The sequence below is a fragment of the Liolophura sinensis genome, chromosome 2, assembly GCF_032854445.1.
Source record: "Liolophura sinensis isolate JHLJ2023 chromosome 2, CUHK_Ljap_v2, whole genome shotgun sequence".
Classification (NCBI taxonomy): domain Eukaryota; kingdom Metazoa; phylum Mollusca; class Polyplacophora; order Chitonida; family Chitonidae; genus Liolophura; species Liolophura sinensis.
The window spans coordinates 2,543,283-2,565,008 of record NC_088296.1 but is presented as its reverse complement, the minus strand read 5'-3'; the positions used below and the strand labels follow the sequence as shown (position 1 = coordinate 2,565,008).

The 21,726-nt window shown below is 43.1% G+C and overlaps 1 protein-coding gene across 2 annotated transcripts; it reads left to right on the top strand.

Moving 5' to 3' along the window:
• The first annotated feature begins 5 nt into the window (after positions 1 to 5).
• Positions 6 to 17,840, top strand: LOC135462917 (syntaxin-17-like). Of its 2 annotated transcripts, none has more exons than XM_064740225.1 (8): positions 6 to 119; positions 512 to 684; positions 2,748 to 2,988; positions 3,776 to 3,927; positions 8,437 to 8,487; positions 12,260 to 12,346; positions 13,145 to 13,274; positions 16,490 to 17,840. In XM_064740225.1, the coding sequence occupies exons 2-8, from the start codon at positions 526 to 528 to the stop codon at positions 16,597 to 16,599; spliced, it is 930 nt and encodes a 309-aa protein (XP_064596295.1). In that variant the 5' UTR covers positions 6 to 119; positions 512 to 525; the 3' UTR covers positions 16,600 to 17,840. The 2 variants fall into 2 exon arrangements, with proteins under 2 accessions (XP_064596295.1, XP_064596294.1); XM_064740224.1 differs by having other exon boundaries at positions 3,773 to 3,927.
• The last annotated feature ends 3,886 nt before the right edge of the window (positions 17,841 to 21,726 follow it).

The following is a 21,726-nucleotide window of genomic DNA, read 5'->3' as shown; positions in this document are numbered from 1 at the left end:
TGTAAGGGATCTGAAGAGTAACAGGGTGCAGACAATTGTGGACCGTCTTAACCTATTTGACTGACCGTCGTGTTGGAAAAAAACGCAAATGGGCAAAGCGTTGTTGACACTTACCCCAGGTATTCCACGCTTATACCGAATCGTGTGTCAAAATTGCCGTCCACAGTCGTAACATAAATGCTTCCTGAATAGGCAACAGACGTTGACAGTCCGACATAGACGGTGAATTTGCCTCAAGGGTAGAAATTATTACGTCTGTTTATCCGGAAGTTGATGTACAAGCTACGTTTTCGCAGATTTGACAGTGTGAGAGTCAGACTGAACTAGCTGTTCCAACAAAAACATTCAGTCAGGATAAACAAGATAAAATAAAAAATAAGAAGTTTATGAATGAAAATAATGTAGTCAGAGTGTAATGTTCAATTTAGGATGTACATCGTGTGAAAGATTTAAATGTTAAGACGATGATATTGCAATCCATCGTACATGTATATATATGTCCTTCGAACAGGTTGATCTGAAGTCATGGCGTCATTTGACTGTGATCGCCGGCGCTCTCTCAGTGAATCCGATGCCTATCAAAAATTCCCGTACAAACGCGTGGAGCCCAGTATCAGCAAGTTTGTTATGGTCCTAGAGACAAATATTGACCGCTTAAAAAAACACCAGGTGAAGATACTAAAGGTAAGCTACAGGTACCGGTACCATCTAGAGAAACGTTAAAAGTCGTGTTAAATTGTGCACTCCTCAGGTAAAGGTTCAGTCCATTTCTTTCTTTGTTTGCTTGGCTTTACATTTGCTTTCTACTTTTGTGACTGAAGGCTATCCCTGCTTTTCAGGCCAAGATGACAGCATGTGACAGCATGTAAGCTGTTGACTATGCACGTCTGGCAGTTTGCACAGTCTAATATTTACTGAGAATTTCTTCACTTCCACCAATATAGTGTGCATATCATATTCATCACTTGTGAAAAGATTTGTCAGTAACTTACCACAGGCCAGTGGTTTTCTCCTGGCACTCAGCACTGTAGGTTAGACATTGGTAAGGACAAGGTCAAAATGTTCGATATTTTAAGATCTGCCTTAAGAAAAATTGACGTTATTCATTTGGAACTAATGTGTAAAATGTATTAAATTCGAGTTATAGACACTGCAAAACAATCTTCATGGAAGTGGACAAATTACATCAAACAGTCATTTATGTGTCTGAAGTTACGAATATTTCTCTAATGTCATCTTGTGAGTATGTACCTCTGTTCTCCATTTGAGGTCATCAGTTTTTTTTTTTTTTTTTTTGATCTCTGAAAATCCTGTGAATGATCAAACTTTTTCACCCCAGCAGAAGGTTTGTCAGGTAACATGTCTGGTGCCCGGGGCATGGGGCATTGACCCCTGCAGAAGGTTCGTCAGGTAAAACATCTGGTGCCCGCGGTACAGGGCAGTGGGTTACTTGGGGTGGGCTAATTCCTCTACCCGTTTATATCCATGAATCGAAGTGAGAAGCCTGTGTTCTTTTCTGACAAAATTTTAATCTAGGCTTTATTTATTTCACAATGTTGTATTTATTTCTTTATAAAGCACCTGGTTTTGTTGTCTTGGGTTAGCCTGGCTCCTTTTACTCCAAAGTCTTATACTCATTGTATAAGAGAAATGTATTTCATTGTATGACATCAACTGTCATTCAAATTAATAAATAAATACTGTATTTGACCGGAAGTATTGACTGTCTGTTTATTCATTTTATTTATATGTTTTGATTGGTGTTTTATGCCATACTCAAGAATATTTCCCTTATACGACGGTGGCCAGCATTATGAGGGGTGGAAACTGGGCAGGGCTCGAGTGAAACCCACGACCATCCACAGGTTGGTGGCAGACTTTCCCACTTACGGCCGGAGAGGAAGCCAGGATGAGCTGGACTGGAACTCACAGCGACAGCATTGGTGAGAAACTCCTGGGGCATTATTCTGCGCTAGCGCACTAACCAACTGAGCCATGGAGGCCCCCAACTGTCAGTTACCTGTGTTTTCATTCTGCCTGATACTGAGAGTGGTGTTCATCTTAGACAGATGTTTGTAAGGTTTCTCTGGGAGCTATGAGCACCATAGATCAATATCCTGTTAACAAAAATTGTTGAACACAGAAAGTATTGATACACATTTACAGTTGCATTTACCTTAAATCACCAAAAATTTCGTCCATGACAAACTTTCCCATTTTTCCTGATTCTGAGAGTTCTGTTGATTGTAGAGTTATTTATGTATTTGATTGGTGTTTTACGCCGTACTCAAGAATATTTCACTTATACGACGGCGGCCAGCATTATGGTGGGAGGAAACCGGGCAGAGCCCGGGAGAAACCCACGACCATCCGCAGGTTGCTGGCAGACCTTCCCATGTACGACCAGAGAGGAAGCCAGCATGAGCTGGACTTGAACTCACAGTGACCGCATTGGCGAGAGACTCCAGGGTCATTGCGCTGTGCTAGCGCGCTAACCGACTGAGCCACGGAGGCCCCCCCTGTTGATTGTAGAGAGGTGTTTTGACCTTTGCTTGGAACAATGGTTGATATTCTACGGGAAAGTTGTAAGGTTCAGCACCTAACATAGTATTTTGATATATGTATTTGCCTCTAAAAAAATTTTTCGGTCATTTAGGGTATATACTTTATTTTTTGCCTCCAAAAATGCACTATATCAGGCAAATTTTCATGGTAAATACATAATAAATAGTTGCTTGTTTGTTTAGTTTCTGAACAATGAAGACTGGAGCAGTCTCCACACAGAGCAGGTGAATGCCTCACGCACTGTTCAGCAAATCAACGCCACAGTGAGGGAGATGGAGAGAGCGAGGAACCAGATTCAGGAAGAGGACTGGGAAAAGTTTGACTCTAGAGTGCTAGCGGTGAAGAAGCTGGCTGTGGAGGGTGTTGTTGAGTTCATGGAGAGCTGTGGTGGGTCAGACATGCACAGTCGACAGGACAGGTCTGGTGAGCTGATGTTACTTGGGTCAGGTAGTGAAAACATTCAGTAGTAGTTATTTGCATGTATTTGATTGTAGTTTTTCACTGATGTGATAGTAGTTTAATGGGTGAAGGGTACCTAAATGCCCAGTGTGAATCACCAACCTGTAGTAAGCCATTGACAGGCTTCTCCGCATTGGATGTATTATCACAGTGTGACTGAAATCTTGCTGAAAGGCCGTTGTCATTCATTCATTCATTCATTCATTCATTCATTCATTCGCATGGGATCAACAAACTTGCACACAAAAATGCTGTACTGGTGGAAGACAAATGATTAAGTATTATCAATTGTAAAGACTGCGTTGACGGCCACATGATTGCTACCAACCATTATTGTCACCAAGGCCCTTAAATCAATAAGAAATGGGGTGGGGTTTGGAAGGAACCTGTTACTAGTAATTGCTTGGCTATGGCTGGGATAGATCTTGCGCCTTTTGTGTCAGCAGTTGTCGGTGGCACGCCTTACTACTGGGTCAGAGCCTGAATGAACGCAGTGCCCTATTCCATGACCTCTCTAAATGTGCGGACACTAGCCCAGTCCTCATACATAACTTATGAAACTTTTGATCAGGGAGGCCTGATGAAAGAGTCTTGCTCCTAGAAAGTTTGTTATGCGATTGTGGTAGTAGAGCCAGTTTCCATCCACCCAGAAACATAAGTGCCACATTAAAAACGCCAAATGTTCTTGAGTTCAAAATAAAAAGACCAATCAAGATACATTAAAAGGTTAATCAATTCCTGTTGTTAGTAGGTCCTGCCATACTGCACGTGGAAAGTGACGTGGCCGACGGACCTCAAGGAGAGGGGGAGAGGATGGAGGATATAGAGCTCTCTTCAGCCCTGCAGACACATGTCATCCCAGACAACACAGAGGCTGCTGAGTCCTGGGAACACCTGAGAGAGGTAAGTACACACCTAAATCATCCCAGACAACACAGATCTGCAAAATCCTGGGAACACCTGAGAGAGATAAGTACACACCTAAGTCATTCCAGACAACACAGATCTGCAAAGTCCTGGGAACACCTGAGGGAGGTAAGTACACACCTAAGTCATTCCAGACAACACAGAGGCTGCAAAGTCCTGGGAACACCTGATAGAGGTAAGTACACACCTAAGTCATCCCAGACAACACAGACTCTGCAGAGCCCTGGAAACACCTGAGAGAGGTAAATACACACCTAAGTCATCCCAGACAACACAGAGGCTGCAAAGTCCTGGGAACACCTGAGAGAGGTAAGTACACACCTAATTCATCCCAGACAACACACTCTGCAGAGTCCTGGGAACACCTGAGAGAGGTAAATACACACCTAAGCCATCCCAGACAACACAGAGGCTGCAAAGTCCTGGGAACACCTGAGAGAGGTAAATACACACCTAAGTCATCCCAGACAACACAGAGGCTGCAGAGTCCTGGGAACACCTGAGAGAGGTAAGTACACACCTAAATCATCCCAGACAACACAGAGGCTGCAGAGTCCTGGGAACACCTGAGAGAGGTAAATACACACCTAAGTCATCCCAGACAACACAGAGGCTGCTGAGTCCTGGGAACACCTGAGAGAGGTAAGTACACACCTAAATCATCCCAGACAACACAGAGGCTGCAGAGTCCTGGGAACACCTGAGAGAGGTAAATACACACCTAAGTCATCCCAGACAACACAGAGGCTGCTGAGTCCTGGGAACACCTGAGAGAGGTAAGTACACACCTAATTCATCCCAGACAACACAGAGGCTGCAGAGTCCTGGGAACACCTGAGAGAGGTAAGTACACACCTAAGTCATCCCAGACAACACAGAGGCTGCGAAGTCCTGGGAACACCTGAGAGAGATAAGTACACACCTAATTCATCCCAGACAACACAGACTCTGCAGAGTCCTGGGACCACCTGAGAGAGGTAAATACACACCTAAGTCATCCCAGACAACACAGAGGCTGCAAAGTCCTGGGAACACCTGAGAGAGATAAGTACACACCTAATTCATCCCAAACAACACACTCTGCAGAGTCCTGGGAACACCTGAGAGAGGTAAATACACACCTAAGTCATCCCAGACAACACAGAGGCTGCAAAGTCCTGGAAACACCTGAGAGAGGTAAGTACACACCTAAGTCATCCCAGACAACACAGAGGCTGCAGAGTCCTGGGAACACCTGAGAGAGGTAAGTACACACCTAAATCATCCCAGACAACACAGAGGCTGCAGAGTCCTGGGAACACCTGAGAGAGGTAAATACACACCTAAGTCATCCCAGACAACACAGAGGCTGCAGAGTCCTGGGAACACCTGAGAGAGGTAAGTACACACCTAAATCATCCCAGACAACACAGAGGCTGCAGAGTCCTGGGAACACCTGAGAGAGGTAAATACACACCTAAGTCATCCCAGACAACACAGAGGCTGCTGAGTCCTGGGAACACCTGAGAGAGGTAAGTACACACCTAAGTCATCCCAGACAACACAGAGGCTGCAGAGTCCTGGGAACACCTGAGAGAGGTAAGTACACACCTTAGTCATCCCAGACAACACAGAGACTGCGAAGTCCTGGGAACACCTGAGAGAGATAAGTACACACCTAATTCATCCCAGACAACACAGACTCTGCAGAGTCCTGGGACCACCTGAGAGAGGTAAATACACGCCTAAGTCATCCCAGACAACACAGAGGCTGCAGAGTCCTGGGAACACCTGAGAGAGGTAAGTACACACCTAAGTCATCCTAGACAACACAGACTCTGCAGAGTCCTGGGAACACCTGAGAGAGGTAAATACACACCTAAGTCATCCCAGACAACACAGAGGTTGCTGAGTCCTGGGAACACCTGAGAGAGGTAAGTACACACCTAATTCATCCCAGACAACACTGAGGCTGCGAAGTCCTGGAAACACCTGAGAGAGGTAAATACACACCTAAGTCATCCCAGACAACACAGACTCTGCAGAGTCCTGGGAACACCTGAGAGAGGTAAGTACACACCTAATTCATCCCAGACAACACAGAGGCTGCTGAGTCCTGGGAACACCTGAGAGAGGTAAGTACACACCTAATTCATCCCAGACAACACAGAGGCTGCTGAGTCCTGGGAACACCTGAGAGAGGTAAGTACACACCTAATTCATCCCAGACAACACAGACTCTGCAGAGTCCTGGGAACACCTGAGAGAGGTAAATACACACCTAAGTCATCCCAGACAACACTGAGGCTGCGAAGTCCTGGGAACACCTGAGAGAGATAAGTACACACCTAAGTCATCCCAGACAACACAGAGGTTGCTGAGTCCTGGGAACACCTGAGAGAGGTAAGTACACACCTAATTCATCCCAGACAACACAGAGGCTGCTGAGTCCTGGGAACACCTGAGAGAGGTAAGTACACACCTAAGTCATCCCAGACAACACAGAGGCTGCAGAGTCCTGGGAACACCTGAGAGAGGTAAGTACACACCTAATTCATCCCAGACAACACAGAGGCTGCTGAGTCCTGGGAACACCTGAGAGAGGTAAGTACACACCTAATTCATCCCAGACAACACAGACTCTGCAGAGTCCTGGGAACACCTGAGAGAGGTAAGTACACACCTAATTCATCCCAGACAACACAGAGGCTGCTGAGTCCTGGGAACACCTGAGAGAGGTAAGTACACACCTAATTCATCCCAGACAACACAGAGGCTGCTGAGTCCTGGGAACACCTGAGAGAGGTAAGTACACACCTAATTCATCCCAGACAACACAGACTCTGCAGAGTCCTGGGAACACCTGAGAGAGGTAAATACACACCTAAGTCATCCCAGACAACACTGAGGCTGCGAAGTCCTGGGAACACCTGAGAGAGATAAGTACACACCTAAGTCATCCCAGACAACACAGAGGTTGCTGAGTCCTGGGAACACCTGAGAGAGGTAAGTACACACCTAATTCATCCGAGACAACACAGAGGCTGCTGAGTCCTGGGAACACCTGAGAGAGGTAAGTACACACCTAAGTCATCCCAGACAACACAGAGGCTGCTGAGTCCTGGGAACACCTGAGAGAGGTAAGTACACACCTAATTCATCCCAGACAACACAGAGGCTGCTGAGTCCTGGGAACACCTGAGAGAGGTAAGTACACACCTAATTCATCCGAGACAACACAGAGGCTGCAGAGTCCTGGGAACACCTGAGAGAGGTAAGTACACACCTAATTCTTCCCAGACAACACAGAGGCTGCTGAGTCCTGGGAACACCTGAGAGAGGTAAGTACACACCTAAGTCATCCCAGACAACACAGACTCTGCAGAGTCCTGGGACCACCTGAGAGAGGTAAGTACACACCTAAGTCATCCCAGACAACACAGTGACCACAAAGGAATGTTAAATTTCTCTCAAAGATTATGCTGTCTACAATAATTACGAAGTATAAAACCAATGACATTGTTTAAACTTATGAAGTACTTACATGAAGATTTTAGGTCAGATCTTGAGTTTGTTTTTGAGTCACTCACTTCATATCTTCTATGGAGAGGGTGATATTAGTCTACAGGAAAGAATTCTAAAGCATTAACTTTGATGAGAAGCAATTAATTATATCTTTTGCACATGTAAGCTACTGCAATCAGATTTCTTGAAATAGAAATGCAGGGTTCTGAAGGTATAGAAGGACCAAAATGGCAGCCTACTATATTACTACTTGTATATGTATGCCGTAGTAGTTAGCTACTCTTTTCTTAGCAAAATCCTAGGTGGAAAATTCATAGAGGAGAATTTTTGAGACAGTTTTTCTTGCTTATTGCCAGTCGTGTCAGATCTGTGATATGTCCAGATGAATATGTTGATAAGGCTTAGCCAGCTCTGTGAATGCTCATAGCAGTCTTACAGCATATACATGTAAAGATGTGTTATTTTTTGAAAAATAAATTTCACAAATGTATGTGCAAAAAAAAACGCAAAATGTACGCATGCCAAGTGGGATCAGTGTGTGGCATGCCAAGGGACAATAGCTTGGTTTGACCTAAATTTTAGCCTAGTTATCTCCCTTGGACAGGTAACATCATTATCATGGGGATATTTGTTTCAGCAAACTTACGAATAGTATTAAGGGTAAATGTGACAAATGTAGTGAAGGTGTAGTGGCTAAATGTGTCCAGAAATGATAAAACCAATGTCCCATTCACTGAAGGTGTAAAGTATCATTTGGGGCTAGTGAAACAGCATCTTATTCTGTCTTCTGATCCCTGCCTTTAATGATCAGTTGGTATATAGTGCAAAAGGAAAGAGCTACATGATCGTATGACCTTTAATATTCATGAAATAATATTATATTATTTTGAAAATGATATCATTTGCCATGTAGTATTATTGCTACATATTATTGCACAGCGCGTGACTGTGGTGACGAGGTGTTTTGTGTTTACATTGCAGAGCCTGATTGAACTGAATGCCCTATTCCATGACTTCTCTACCATGATACAGGTAGGCTGATTCCATAGAGTGTCATTGTCTTCATCAGCAGCATCATCATCATCGTCATCGTCATCATCATCATCACCATCTACATTGTCTTTGTGATTGTCATCACTGGCGTCATCTCCATCCCTAACATCATCATTATCATCAACTAAGGAGTTCAGAGGATGCAGAAAACTATAACACCTCATCAGCTGCATCTCACAAAATAGTCAAGAGTATGATGCTAGTGTTGATACACTTCTTTATCTGTTTCATTGTTGTTCTATAATAACATACTATGGTGGGTGATAGCATTTATTTATTTATTTATTTGATTGGTGTTTTACGATGTACTCAAGAATATTTCACTTATACGACAGTGGCCAGCATTATGGTGGGTGGAAAACCAGGCACAGCCCAGGGGAAACCCACGACCATCCGTAGGTTGCTGAAACCTTCCCACTTACGGCCGGAGAGGAGTGGGTGATAGCAGCCGTCTCCATCCCTAACATTATCTTCATCTGTATCATGTATAATCATCATGTTCTTTCATCATCTCTATCTACATTTGCATTATCACTGGCTTCATCCATCTCTGTCTACATTTGTATTATCACTGGCATTATGTCCATCTGCATTTGAGTGAGTGATTGAGTGTTAGGGGTTTAACATCATACTCCATCTGCATTGGCTTTATCGCTGGCATCACCTCCATCTGCATTTGTATTATCGCTGGCATCATCTCCCTCTGCATTTGCAGTATTGCTGGCATCATTTCCGTTTGCATTTGCATTATCGCTGGCATCATCTCCATCTGCATTTGCATTATCGCTGGCATCATCTCCATCTGCATTTGCAGTATCGCTGGCATCATCTCCATCTGCATTTGCAGTATCACTGGCATCATCTCCATCTGCATTTGCAGTATTGCTGGCATCATCTCCATCACTAAGATCATCTTCATCCATATCATCATGATCATCATGCAATAAAAGCAGCATTATCTTCAGTAATATTATCTTTGTCTGTATCATCTCTAGCATCATTACCTCCACTGTCGTCATTATTAACCTTACTAACAAAATCATTCTCAGTAATATCATCTTCATCATTATCATCTTACGGGAAGGTAATGGCTCAGTCTTAGGTTGCACGACTGAGGACGACTACTACACAAGGTGTGCCATAGTTAAGTCATTCCTTAATTCTGGTGGCATTTGGGACAATAAATGGTGCTCTTCGTTGAATACTTTAAACTTTGTATTATTCACTGGAATTTATTTTCGCTGATAAACTTCAAGAATGGGTTTATGGGAATTAATTTTTATTAATTTAATCAAGGTAACAATCTTAAAATTGTTTAATTTTCTTAGTTATGATATGGCCCAAATTACACAAGTTTGTCAAACAGGTATTATCAAGGGTGGCTTTAACCCTTTCCCATTTCCCATTTCCTGCGATGTCGCTAATCCTGCATTAGAGATTAAAACCATGAGGTATTTTTTAATAAATATGTGAGATTACCTGAGAACCTACCGTGAGCAGAATTCAGAGAGTTGTCTCTAGAATTCACACCTTTGATGAGTAATTTTAATCAGCAACCAGTATTTCAACACCAGTCATTAATTCTTGATTAACGCACTCAAGCAACACGATTAGTTTTGGATTGTTTTCCGTTTCAAACATCCTGTGTAGCCGATCTAAAACTGATAGCATTGCCGAAGCTTTCAAACAGCCATTGTGCTGTGAACAGCTCACTCATTGGCTTACAGGAGAGACACAGCCAATGGGATGGCGTGTCTCAGAGCAACATTCACTGGAAACCAACAATGAACTCCCACTTTGTTTCATGCCCACCCAGCCCTATCCCCAGAGTTTGTATGCATATATTTCAAGCCTAATGTTTCTTCCCTTTAGCTGAATCACTGAGCTTTCTTATCCAAACTTCTCAAAAGCTTTCTTATTTCTGCCAGCCCGGCAAAGATTTCCCTTCATTATTACTAGACCACTACTTCCTGAAATAAGCCTTTATGATTCAGTATTGGAAGTTTTTACATAGAAATTATTTTTCACGGTAAATTACTGACTGCAAAATCCGCGAAAATTAGTTCCACGTGAAAATTAAGTACTTCAAGGTACCTGTATCACTTGTCTTTCATCAACACAGCATGCAAATCCTTATGTCTCTTGTGAGAAAAATTGTTAATAACGTGACAAATCAGATAGTGTACTTGGTGTGTACCTGTATCACTCTTGAGTTCCTTCACCCCAATACCTGTACGCGTTGCGTACTAGTGGCGCTCAGAGTTCCTTCACCCTTAAACCTGTATGTGGTACGTACCAGTGGCTCTCCGAGTTACTTCACCCATAAACCTGTATGTGGTACGTACCAGTGGCGCTCTGAGTTTCTTCACCCATAAACCTGTATGTGGTACGTACCAGTGGCACTCCGAGTTCCTTTACCCATAAACCTGTACGTGTTGTGTACCAGTGGCACTCTGAGTTTCTTCACCCATAAACCTGTATGTGGTACGTACCAGTGGCGCTAGAGTTCCTTCACCCATAAACCTGTACGTGTTGTGTACCAGTGGCACTCTGAGTTTCTTCACCCATAAACCTGTATGTGGTACGTACCAGTGGCGCTAGAGTTCCTTCACCCATAAACCTGTACGTGTTGCGTACCAGTGGCGCTCTGAGTTTCTTCACCCATAAACCTGTATGTGGTACGTACCAGTGGCGCTCTTGAGTTCCTTCACCCACAAACCTGTACGTGTTGCGTACCAGTGGCGCTCTTGAGTTCCTTCATCTATAAACCTGTACATGGTACGTACCCGCGGCACTCCGAGTTCCATCACCCTTAAACCTGTACGTGGTACGTACCAGTGGCGCTCCGAGTTCCTTCACCCATAAACCTGGATGTGGTACGTAGCCGTGGCGGTCTTGAGTTCCTTAACCCTTAAACCTGTACGTGTTGCGTACCAGTGGCGCTCCGAGTTCCTTTACCCTTAAACCTGTACGTGTTGCGTATCAGCGGCGCTCTTGAGTTTCTTCACCCATAAACCTGTATGTGGTACGTACCAGTGGCGCTCCGAGTTCCTTCACCCCAATACCTGTACGTGGTGCGTACCAGTGGCGCTCTTGAGTTCCTTCACCCATAAACCTGGACGTGGTACGTACCCGTGGCGGTCTTGAGTTCCTTAACCCTTAAACCTGTATGTGTTGCGTACCAGTGGCGCTCTGAGTTCCTTCACCCTTAAACCTGGATGTGGTACGTACCCGTGGCGGTCTTGAGTTCCTTAACCCTTAAACCTGTACGTGTTGCGTACCAGTGGCCGTCTTGAGTTTCTTCACCCATAAACCTGTATGTGGTACGTACCAGTGGTGCTCCGAGTTCCTTCACCCCTAAACCTGTACGTGGTGCGTACCAGTGGCGCTCCGATTTCCTTCACCCTTAAACCTGTACGTGTTGCGTACCAGTGGCCGTCTTGAGTTCCTTCACCCTTAAACCTTAACAAGGATGCACCCCATTCGCATGTTCCACATGTTTGCAGAGATGAAAATTTGCGATTCTCTTTATGGTCTAGATGGCCGTTATCAGCCACTGTGATCATAGTGTGACATTACACAGCCATGGAAAAGGTAAAGAAGTGTATCAACACTAGCGTCACATTCTCCACTATTTTCTGAGATACATCTGTTGAGGTGTCATAGTTTTCTGCATTCTCTGCCCCATTTGGCTGACCGACTCAAAATTGAGTACTGAGCAGAGTGATATATGGGAATTAAAATGTTTCAGGACCAGCAGGAAAAGATTGACACAATTGAGGAAAACATAGACAAAGCTCACGAAAATGTGCAGCAGGGAGTGTATAGCTTGTCAAAGGTAAGTGCTCTGCCTCTCTGTCTGTTGGCTGACCTGCCATCTTAACGGGTACATGAAAAGATACTGTAAAATAAAGAGTATGATTTGAAGGAAACTGAAGAAAGGAAAAAAAAAATCACAAAAGAAGTTCATTTTTGAGGCATATTTTATATTTCCTACAAACCTCTCTATTTTATGCATTACTTGTGTCAGTGGGTGTAAATGTCGCCATAGAAATGACGCCATCGATAAGCATACAGGGAACGCGAGACTAGTTTAGCACCCCACTGGCCAGCAAAGTTGTTTTGACAGTTATTACCCTTAACATCACTACAGCAAGCTACTTAATTTTAGGACTGACTGCTGGGGCCTCGGGACAATTGTAGTTTAAAGCCATTTTTACGCCCCGAGAAAAAGGCTGTGCAGCTGTATTATACTTTCACATCCTAAGTTACGTATGAAGATACAATACCCAGCATTCCATGCGTCCCTTAAAGCTGAATATCCTCAAACCATTTCTCATGTGACTTTTATACAGAATGAAATAAGTTCAGCGGTAACCATGACATTTAGATTACAGCCATGGACAGCTTTAATATAACTCAGATCTGCAGAGACTGTTAAAGGCAAAGAAAACACAAACATTGAATATATGTATCTTCATATATATAGATATATAGATGAAAGACCATTAAATACTGAGATGATGTCCAGAAAGGCAGTTTGATTTTTTCTAATCGAGCATAAGGTTTACTCATTTAATTAAACTTACTTGTAGCATAGGTGTCTAATTGTGGTCTTTTTGCTTTTACATCTCAGGCATCAAAGTTGAAGGCTGCAATGTTTCCGGTCACAGGGGCTCTCATCGGGGGTGTCATCGGGGGTCCAGTGGGGCTTGTGGCTGGGCTGAAAGTGGGAAGTTTGGCAGCTGTTGGTGGCGGCATTGTTGGTAAGAAAGCAGTTTGCTTCTGGGGTCAAGTTGGGGTGGGGGGTGGGGGGTGTTTTGGGAAGTTGATGTCATTTGTGGTATCTTCTGCATGGCCTAATTGTAACAAACACAAATTTAAAAAAGTTGTGACGTACAAGTACATAAGCCAGTGTTGTGTTGTACTCACACTCCGCGTTAAGAGATTATGCCCCAAGTTACGAGATAGGATGTTAGAAATGTGACCGGGGAGCAGACAGACCAACACACAGACAGACATTTATACAGCTGCTTCTCATGTAACATACATGTACATAAGCCAGTGTTGTGTTGTACTCACACCCCGTGTTAACAGATTATGCCCCAAGTTACGAGATAGGATGTTAGAAATGTGACCGGTGAGCAGACAGACCAACACACAGACAGACATTTATACAGCTGCTTCTCATGTAACATACATGTACATAAGCCAGTGTTGCGTTGTACTCACACTCCGTGTTAAGAGATTATGCCCCAAGTTACGAGATAGGATGTTAGAAATGTGACCGGGGAAGCAGACAGACCAACACACAGACAGACATTTATACAGCTGCTTCTCATGTAACATACATGTACATAAGCCAGTGTTGCGTTGTACTCACACTCCGTGTTAAGAGATTATGCCCCAAGTTACGAGATAGGATGTTAGAAATGTGACCGGTGAGCAGACAAACCAACACACAGACAGACATTTATACAGCTGCTTCTCAAAATGATTGAAGTTAGAGTATCACCCTCATGATTCGATACCATATATACTGTGGAAAGGGGCGTTAAACCTCAAACAAGTACCCCAAAACAATAGGCTAATGAAGTTCTGAATAGTGCAGAAAAAAGTTTAATCAGGTATTCTTGCTAACATGTATGGATATCTTTTATTTTAAGTATCACCAAAACCATTTGTGCCCCTACTGTTGAAATTTGAAAGGAAAATGGTGAACTTGTGAATTTGACAAAATTGGCAAGCAAACCAGAACTTTACCCTATCCATAGAGACTAAAGTATATATTGCCCAAGTCTTCTTAACAATCCGTGTGTGACAAGGTCTGTCGGCAACCTGTGGACGGTCATGGGTTTCTCCTGGGCTCTGTCTGTTTTCCTGTCACCATAATGCTGGCCATCTTCATATGAGTAAAATATTCTTGTGTACGGCGTAAAACACTAATCAAACAAATAAATAAATCTTAACGATAAGGCTTTGTTGTTGCTGAATTATGCCTGGACAATAACCCTGGGCTACTCGTGTATAGCATCACAACATTCTCCAGATCAGGAGCACACGTACGGTGCAGAAGAATTGTGACATATTACAGGGAAGGACAAAAGATAGAATGCTTGGGAATGACTGTTGGTTGGGAACCTCGTCCCTTTAAGATTTTTCTTGTCAAATATTATAGTAAAACTTTTATTAACATCTTTTCTGTCAGTATGTCCACGAAGAAAAAAGTTAAGTTCCCTGTTGATATTGCACAATAACAAAGGACATGTTTGTGGGTCTGTGATCACTGACATGCTGTGTGATCTCACAGTGTGGTGGGTCTGTGATCACTGACATGCTGTGTGATCTCACAGTGTGGTGGGTCTGTGAACACTGACACGCTGTGTGATCTCACAGTGTGGTGGGTCTGTGATCACTGACACGCTGTGTGATCTCACAGTGTGGTGGGCCTGTGATCACTAACACGCTGTGTGATCTCACAGTGTGGTGGGTGTGTGATCACTGACATGCTGTGTGATCTCACAGTGTGGTGAGTCTGTGATCACTGACACGCTGTGTGATCTCACAGTGTGGTGGGTGTGTGATCATTGACACACTGTGTGATCTCACAGTGTGGTGGGTCTGTGATCACTGACATGCTGTGTGATCTCACAGTGTGGTGGGTCTGTGATCACTAACACGCTGTGTGATCTCACAGAGTGTTGGGTCTGTGATCAGTAACATGCTGTGTGATCTCACAGTGGTGGGTGTGTGATCATTGGCACGCTGTGTGATCTCACAGTGTGGTGGGTCTGTGATCACTGACATGCTGTGTGATCTCACAGTGTGGTGGGTCTGTGATCACTGACATGCTGTGTGATCTCACAGTGTGGTGGGTCTGTGAACACTGACACGCTGTGTGATCTCACAGTGTGGTGGGTCTGTGATCACTGACACGCTGTGTGATCTCACAGTGTGGTGGGCCTGTGATCACTAACACGCTGTGTGATCTCACAGTGTGGTGGGTGTGTGATCACTGACATGCTGTGTGATCTCACAGTGTGGTGAGTCTGTGATCACTGACACGCTGTGTGATCTCACAGTGTGGTGGGTGTGTGATCATTGACACACTGTGTGATCTCACAGTGTGGTGGGTCTGTGATCACTGACATGCTGTGTGATCTCACAGTGTGGTGGGTCTGTGATCACTAACATGCTGTGTGATCTCACAGAGTGTTGGGTCTGTGATCAGTAACATGCTGTGTGATCTCACAGTGGTGGGTGTGTGATCATTGGCACGCTGTGTGATCTCACAGTGTGGTGGGTCTGTGATCACTGACATGCTGTGTGATCTCACAGTGTGGTGGGTCTGCGATCACTGATGTGCTGTGTGATCTCACAGTGTGGTGGGTCTGTGATCAATAACATGCTGTGTGATCTTACAGTGTGGTGGTCTGTGATCACTGACACGCTGTGTGATCTCACAGTGTGGTGGGTCTGTGATCACTGACATGCTATGTGATCTCACAGAAATGAAAGTGATCTCCTCAATGCCACTACCATATATACTTTGGAAAAATGTATCTAACGCTGAATGATGATTTTGTTTTTTAAACTTTCAGCCTAAATAATCATCATAGGAATTGACATTAGTCTGTCCATCCATCTTTCCAGTATCTCCTGAATGTTTGTAGCCAGGTTCACCAAACTTACACCAAATTTTGATACACTCAATCATTGGGAATTAAGAACCTTATTCATTTTTTGTGGCATTGATCATTATTTTCAAGGTCTTTGAAGACCGATTTTCGGAGAGGATTGTAAACATATCTCTTCAACTCTCCAAGAACTGTTTATGTAGAAAACCATTTTCCTTTTCCTCGACCTAGTTTTGGCATTGGGCCTGCCGTCTGGTATATTGTAAAAGCAATGTCTCTTGAAACTGGACTTATAACTGAAGAGCATGTCGTACATTGTGTGGTACATTTGTTTGACTTTGCAGGCTTTGCTGGTGGCAGATTGGTCAAGGGGAGACAAGACAAGATACAAGAAACAGAACTGAAGAATCTCAGCAGAAGAGAGAACCAGGAGAGTCAAACAAAGGACAGCTGACAGCCTCAGGCGGAGGCTGGTATTTCTGACAGGACATAATGATGACTGCTGTGATGATGAAGACCAGATCACTATCTATAAAAAAGCCTTCATGTGAACATATCATGCTGGGAACAATTCTCAAGGTGAATGCAAATACTTAGCTGAACTCTTGTTTACCTGAAGAGATCATGTGATGAACCCTTGTTTACTTGAAGAGATCATGTGATGAACCCTTGTTTACAGAAACAGATCATGATGTGAACTCTTGTTTACCTGAAGAGATCATGTGATGAACCCTTGTTTACAGAACAGATCATGATGTGAACTCTTGTTTACCTGAAGAGGTCATGTGATGAACTGTTGTTTACCTGAAGAGATCATGTGATGAACCCTTGTTTACAGAACAGATTATGATGTGAACTCTTGTTTACCTGAAGAGATCATGTGATGAACCCTTGTTTACAGAACAGATCATTATGTGAACTCTTGTTTACCTGAAGAGATTATGTGATGAACCCTTGTTTACAGAAACAGATCATCATGTGAACTCTTGTTTACAGAGCAGATCATGATGTGAACTCTTGTTAAAATGAATGCATCATCAGGTGAGGAAGAGTTGAAGTGAGAAAATTCTAACATGAACACATGTTTTGGTGAATCATAAGCTGTAGAGATCATGAGGGGAACAAGTAACCAGATAATGAAATGAGCAGATCTTTAAGTGAAGAGATCCATCAGTGAGGTGAATTAATGCATCTTGGGCTTAACAAATGTTGATGTAAATAGTGCTTGAGGTGAGCACATCAGGTTGGGAGGAAAATATGAGGTGAACACATATCAAGGTGACCCATTATGAGGTGAAATATTTGAATCCTGAGGTGAAATTGCCCTAAGGTGTAACTGAGGTGTAAGGTGAGAACACTATACCTGTAGACTGTCTCCATCACACTGTCTCTGATTTCCCCACTGTCTGTGTTTGTGTTCACGACTATACAGGTATGCAGGTATGTCTGAACAGGTACATGTATGTCTGAACAGGTGTGTCAAAATCAGATCTGATCCTGATTAAGCGTTGATGAATTCTCATGTACCTGTTTCATACACACTTCCTCACAGTGTGGTCTGTCAGCCAACTGATCTCAGCTTACAGACAAATACTCATTCTTTGTGTACATGTCATGTTATACATATTCACTACAGGTTTATAGGGAGTATTCTTTTCTGGGGATATCGGACACCTTTAACATAGGCTCCCATGCATGGGCATTTTTGTCAAATTTCATTTTGACTGATTTCAGACATTTTTGTTTTATATTCGAAATCATAAAACTGAACTAATTTCATGAGAACCGGTGATTGCGACTGATATTTTGAGAATTTTAGCATTTATGAAGTAAGCTGGAATTAACCAATGAACACATGCATAATAACTATACCCACCCAACGTGTTCCCATTCAAACAAGTACTGGTGACGTGCCCACTGGGGGAGGGAAGGGGTGTGGGGGGCAAACACGGCAGCGTCAACAAACATCCAGTAGTCTGTATAGTGTCCCACTGCCCACCTTAGTACATGTACATCAACACATGCTTAACACAAGATGTCAAGCCCGCTTCGGCAGGGGGGGGGGGGGGCAAACACGGCTGCGTCAACAAACATCCAGTAGTCTGTATAGTGTCCCACTGCCCACCTTAGTACATGTTCATCCACACATGATTAACACAAGATGTCGAGCCCGCTTCGGCGGGGGGCAAACACGGCTGCGTCAACAAACATCCAGTAGTCTGTATAATGTGCCACTGCCCACCTTAGTACATGTACATCAACACATGCTTAGTGCAAGATGTACTCCTGTCGAGCACGCTTCGGCGGGTGAGGGCAAACACGGCTGCGTCAACAAACATCCAGTAGTCTGTATATTGTGCAACTGCCCACCTTAGTACATGTACATCAACACATGCTCAACGCAAGATGTACTCCTGTTGAGCCCGCTTCAGGGGTGGGGTGGGGGGTGTGGGGGGCAAATACGGCAGCGTCAACAAACATCCAGTAGTCTGTATAATGTGCCACTGCCCACCTTAGTACATGTACATCAACACATGCTCAACGCAAGATGTACTCCTGTTGAGCCCGCTTCAGGGGTGGGGTGGGGGGTGTGGGGGGCAAATACGGCAGCGTCAACAAACATCCAGTAGTCTGTATAATGTGCCACTGCCCACCTTAGTACTTGTACATCAACACATGCTCAACACAAGATGTACTCCTGTGGAGCCTGCTTCGGGGGTGGGGTGGGGGGTGGGGGTGTGGGGTGTCTGCAAACATGGCAGTGTCAACAAACATCATGAAATCTACATAATGTGCCCACCTTAATACAGATGCTCAACACAAGATGTACACGCCATATATATCCTGAGCTTATAGAAGTCTTACATTTTTAGTATGATACTGAGATTTGTCCATGTGTTATTTTTTCATATGTGTGAAAGTTGTGCCGCTCCCAGTTTCACAAAGTTTCACGCCAAGGTCATGTTAATCATTACACCACCTATAGTACTCCGGCTGTATAGTAAAGGCATTATCAGTAGGCCATGTTTAGTTGATAATGTGTTTCTTGTTGCAGTTACTGACACAAACTCATGCTGCAAACACGAGTACCTTTTCCCACATACGCTCATATTTTGTGGTGATGCCAAATCAGGTTTTATTATGCAGGTACCAGGCAGCCTCCCTGGCTGAGTGATTAGCATGCCAGTGTGGCGCAATAACACCGAATGCGGTCGTTTTGAGTTGACGTCCAGCTCATGCTGCCTTTCTCTCTGTTTGTACATGGGAATGTCTGTCAACGACCTGCGGATTGTCGGGGATTCCCCCAAACTCAGCCCTGCTTTCTCTCACCATAATGTTGGTCACCATCATATAGGTGAAATATTCTTGAGTTTGACATAAAACACCAATCAGATAAATAAATACACATGTACTGGTGTCCAAGCTGTTTGGTATCTTTTATGTGAAGAAAATGTACAGGGGTATTTTGTGCAATATTTGGCATGGGTCATTTGTCTGAAACAAGTCTTTATGCCTAAAGAAAAATGCTATGGGTGAAAAAAAAAACAAAGCACTGCAAGAAATAGAAACAACATGTACGTGTAAGTGTTTGGGTTACTAGAAAGACATTAAACTGAACATGGCCTTACATGTAGTCGCCTATGTCATAGAAGTTATATATGTAGACATGTGAAGGGTCATTTATATCAATACTGACAACAAAGATCAGTGTGCTAAATCTTGCAAGTTGTGTTGTGTTTTATCCAAACCTGAGATGGCCGTCAGTGTGTTTAAATTGACTCTCCAATCTTATGCTAAAACACCAAAAAGTTGTTCAAGTTATGTTGAAGAAATCTTGGTCAAAGTTTGTTGAAAGAGTGCCCAGGTTAGTTACTTTCTAGTACATGTATAGAAACTTGTAACATAGCCACTTTTGTCTTGTATATATTGTACATATAATATAGATAGTAAAGGACATCAAACTCCCAAGTTGTCGTAGGCTAAGTTGGTTGTAATTGTGTAAAGTACATGTATGTTGTCCCGGTAATTACAGGCAACTGTAGCTTGTGAAAGCTTTGCGGAACATGTCCCAGAAGTCCACCTTCCAGGAAAGTGCATCTGTAGTTCCAGGGGGTCAAACTGTGTGGTCATTCAGTCCTTTGTAAGAGCTCAAAACAGTAATGATAACTTTGAATTGATTGAAAGCCATCACAAAGCTAACTGTGTATGATGTTCATACTTTCAGACACATTCATGTGAGTTGTGTGTTTGTACTTTACCCACGTTTTGTACGGTGGGTATTTGTGGCATTTCCAATACGTTATTTGTTTGTAAGTTTTTGGTTTATACCAAAGCATTATTCTGAATTACGACAGTGCACACTGTTTATGAATATGTTAACGATATAAACGTGGTTAAAATCATGATTTAACATGCTTGAACACGTGCAACAAAAAAACTTATACAGTTCTCTCCTTTTCTTCTTCATGAAAGGTTCGAGAAGAATATTGAAGATGATTGTCACACCATTTCACAGGCTTGCATATGAATTTTCAACCCATTTTGGTACAGTGTATCTCATTCATTAAATACATGTAGTGTGGAAACGTTATAGACAAGAAAAGTCTCATTTTGTCTTTCAATTGAATGAAAATGAAAGAAAAGATGTCAGTGACCCAAAAACTTTACATACAAGAACGTATATTTCATTTTGGAGTTTTCCTTCCAGTATAGTTAATGCTGTTGTGATGCCAAGTTTTTTTCTGTTTTGGTGTCCCCTTTGGAATATTCTTGACATGCAAGTTGTTATTATGCGTGTGTTTCTTTTTGTACAGAATTTTGCAATTTTAATGTGTTAGTATGTTAAATGTGATAACAGTACAGACTTTTGAATAATTCTAGGTTAGTGGCGCCAAATATATGTCATATTTCATCACTGCATTTTTTTTTTTTTTACCTAATTTTGCATAAATCATGGTGTAGTTCGTTCATACATACATGTATCTTGAACATCTGGACTAAAACCTTAACAGAGGTAAATTGACAAGAGACCGTATTTCGCCGGTTACGTGTCATTTGCCATCTATCTCCACAGTCGTCGCTGCTCTGGTTTTACTTTCTGTGCTGTGCGTCTGTCACATTGTCGTCGATGATCTGGTTTTACTCTCTGTGCTCTACGATTATCACACTGTCGTCGCTGCTCTGGTTTTACTCTCTATGCTGTACGTCTATCACTCTGTCGTCGCTGCTCTGGTATTACCCTCTGTGCTGTACGTCTATCACACTGTCGTCGCTGCTCTGGTTTTACTCTCTGTGCTGTAGTCTTTGTACTGCTTTGTATACACCTGTATACTTGGTCACCTTGGTCCGGTTGTTCAAAACTGTTTGTAGACTTTATACCAGATTTAACTTTAGACCAAGTTCTCTTGTTTGTACTCAGCCCAAAAATAATTGCAGAACAGTACAATGAATATGAACTAAGCCTGCTGCTGTTATCCTTAGACTTTGGTCAGCTCAATTGGCTGATGAATTTGCCTGAAAATCTTAAGTATAAAATTGACTTAATATAAGTTTTAGCTAATACACTTTCGAACAACTGGGC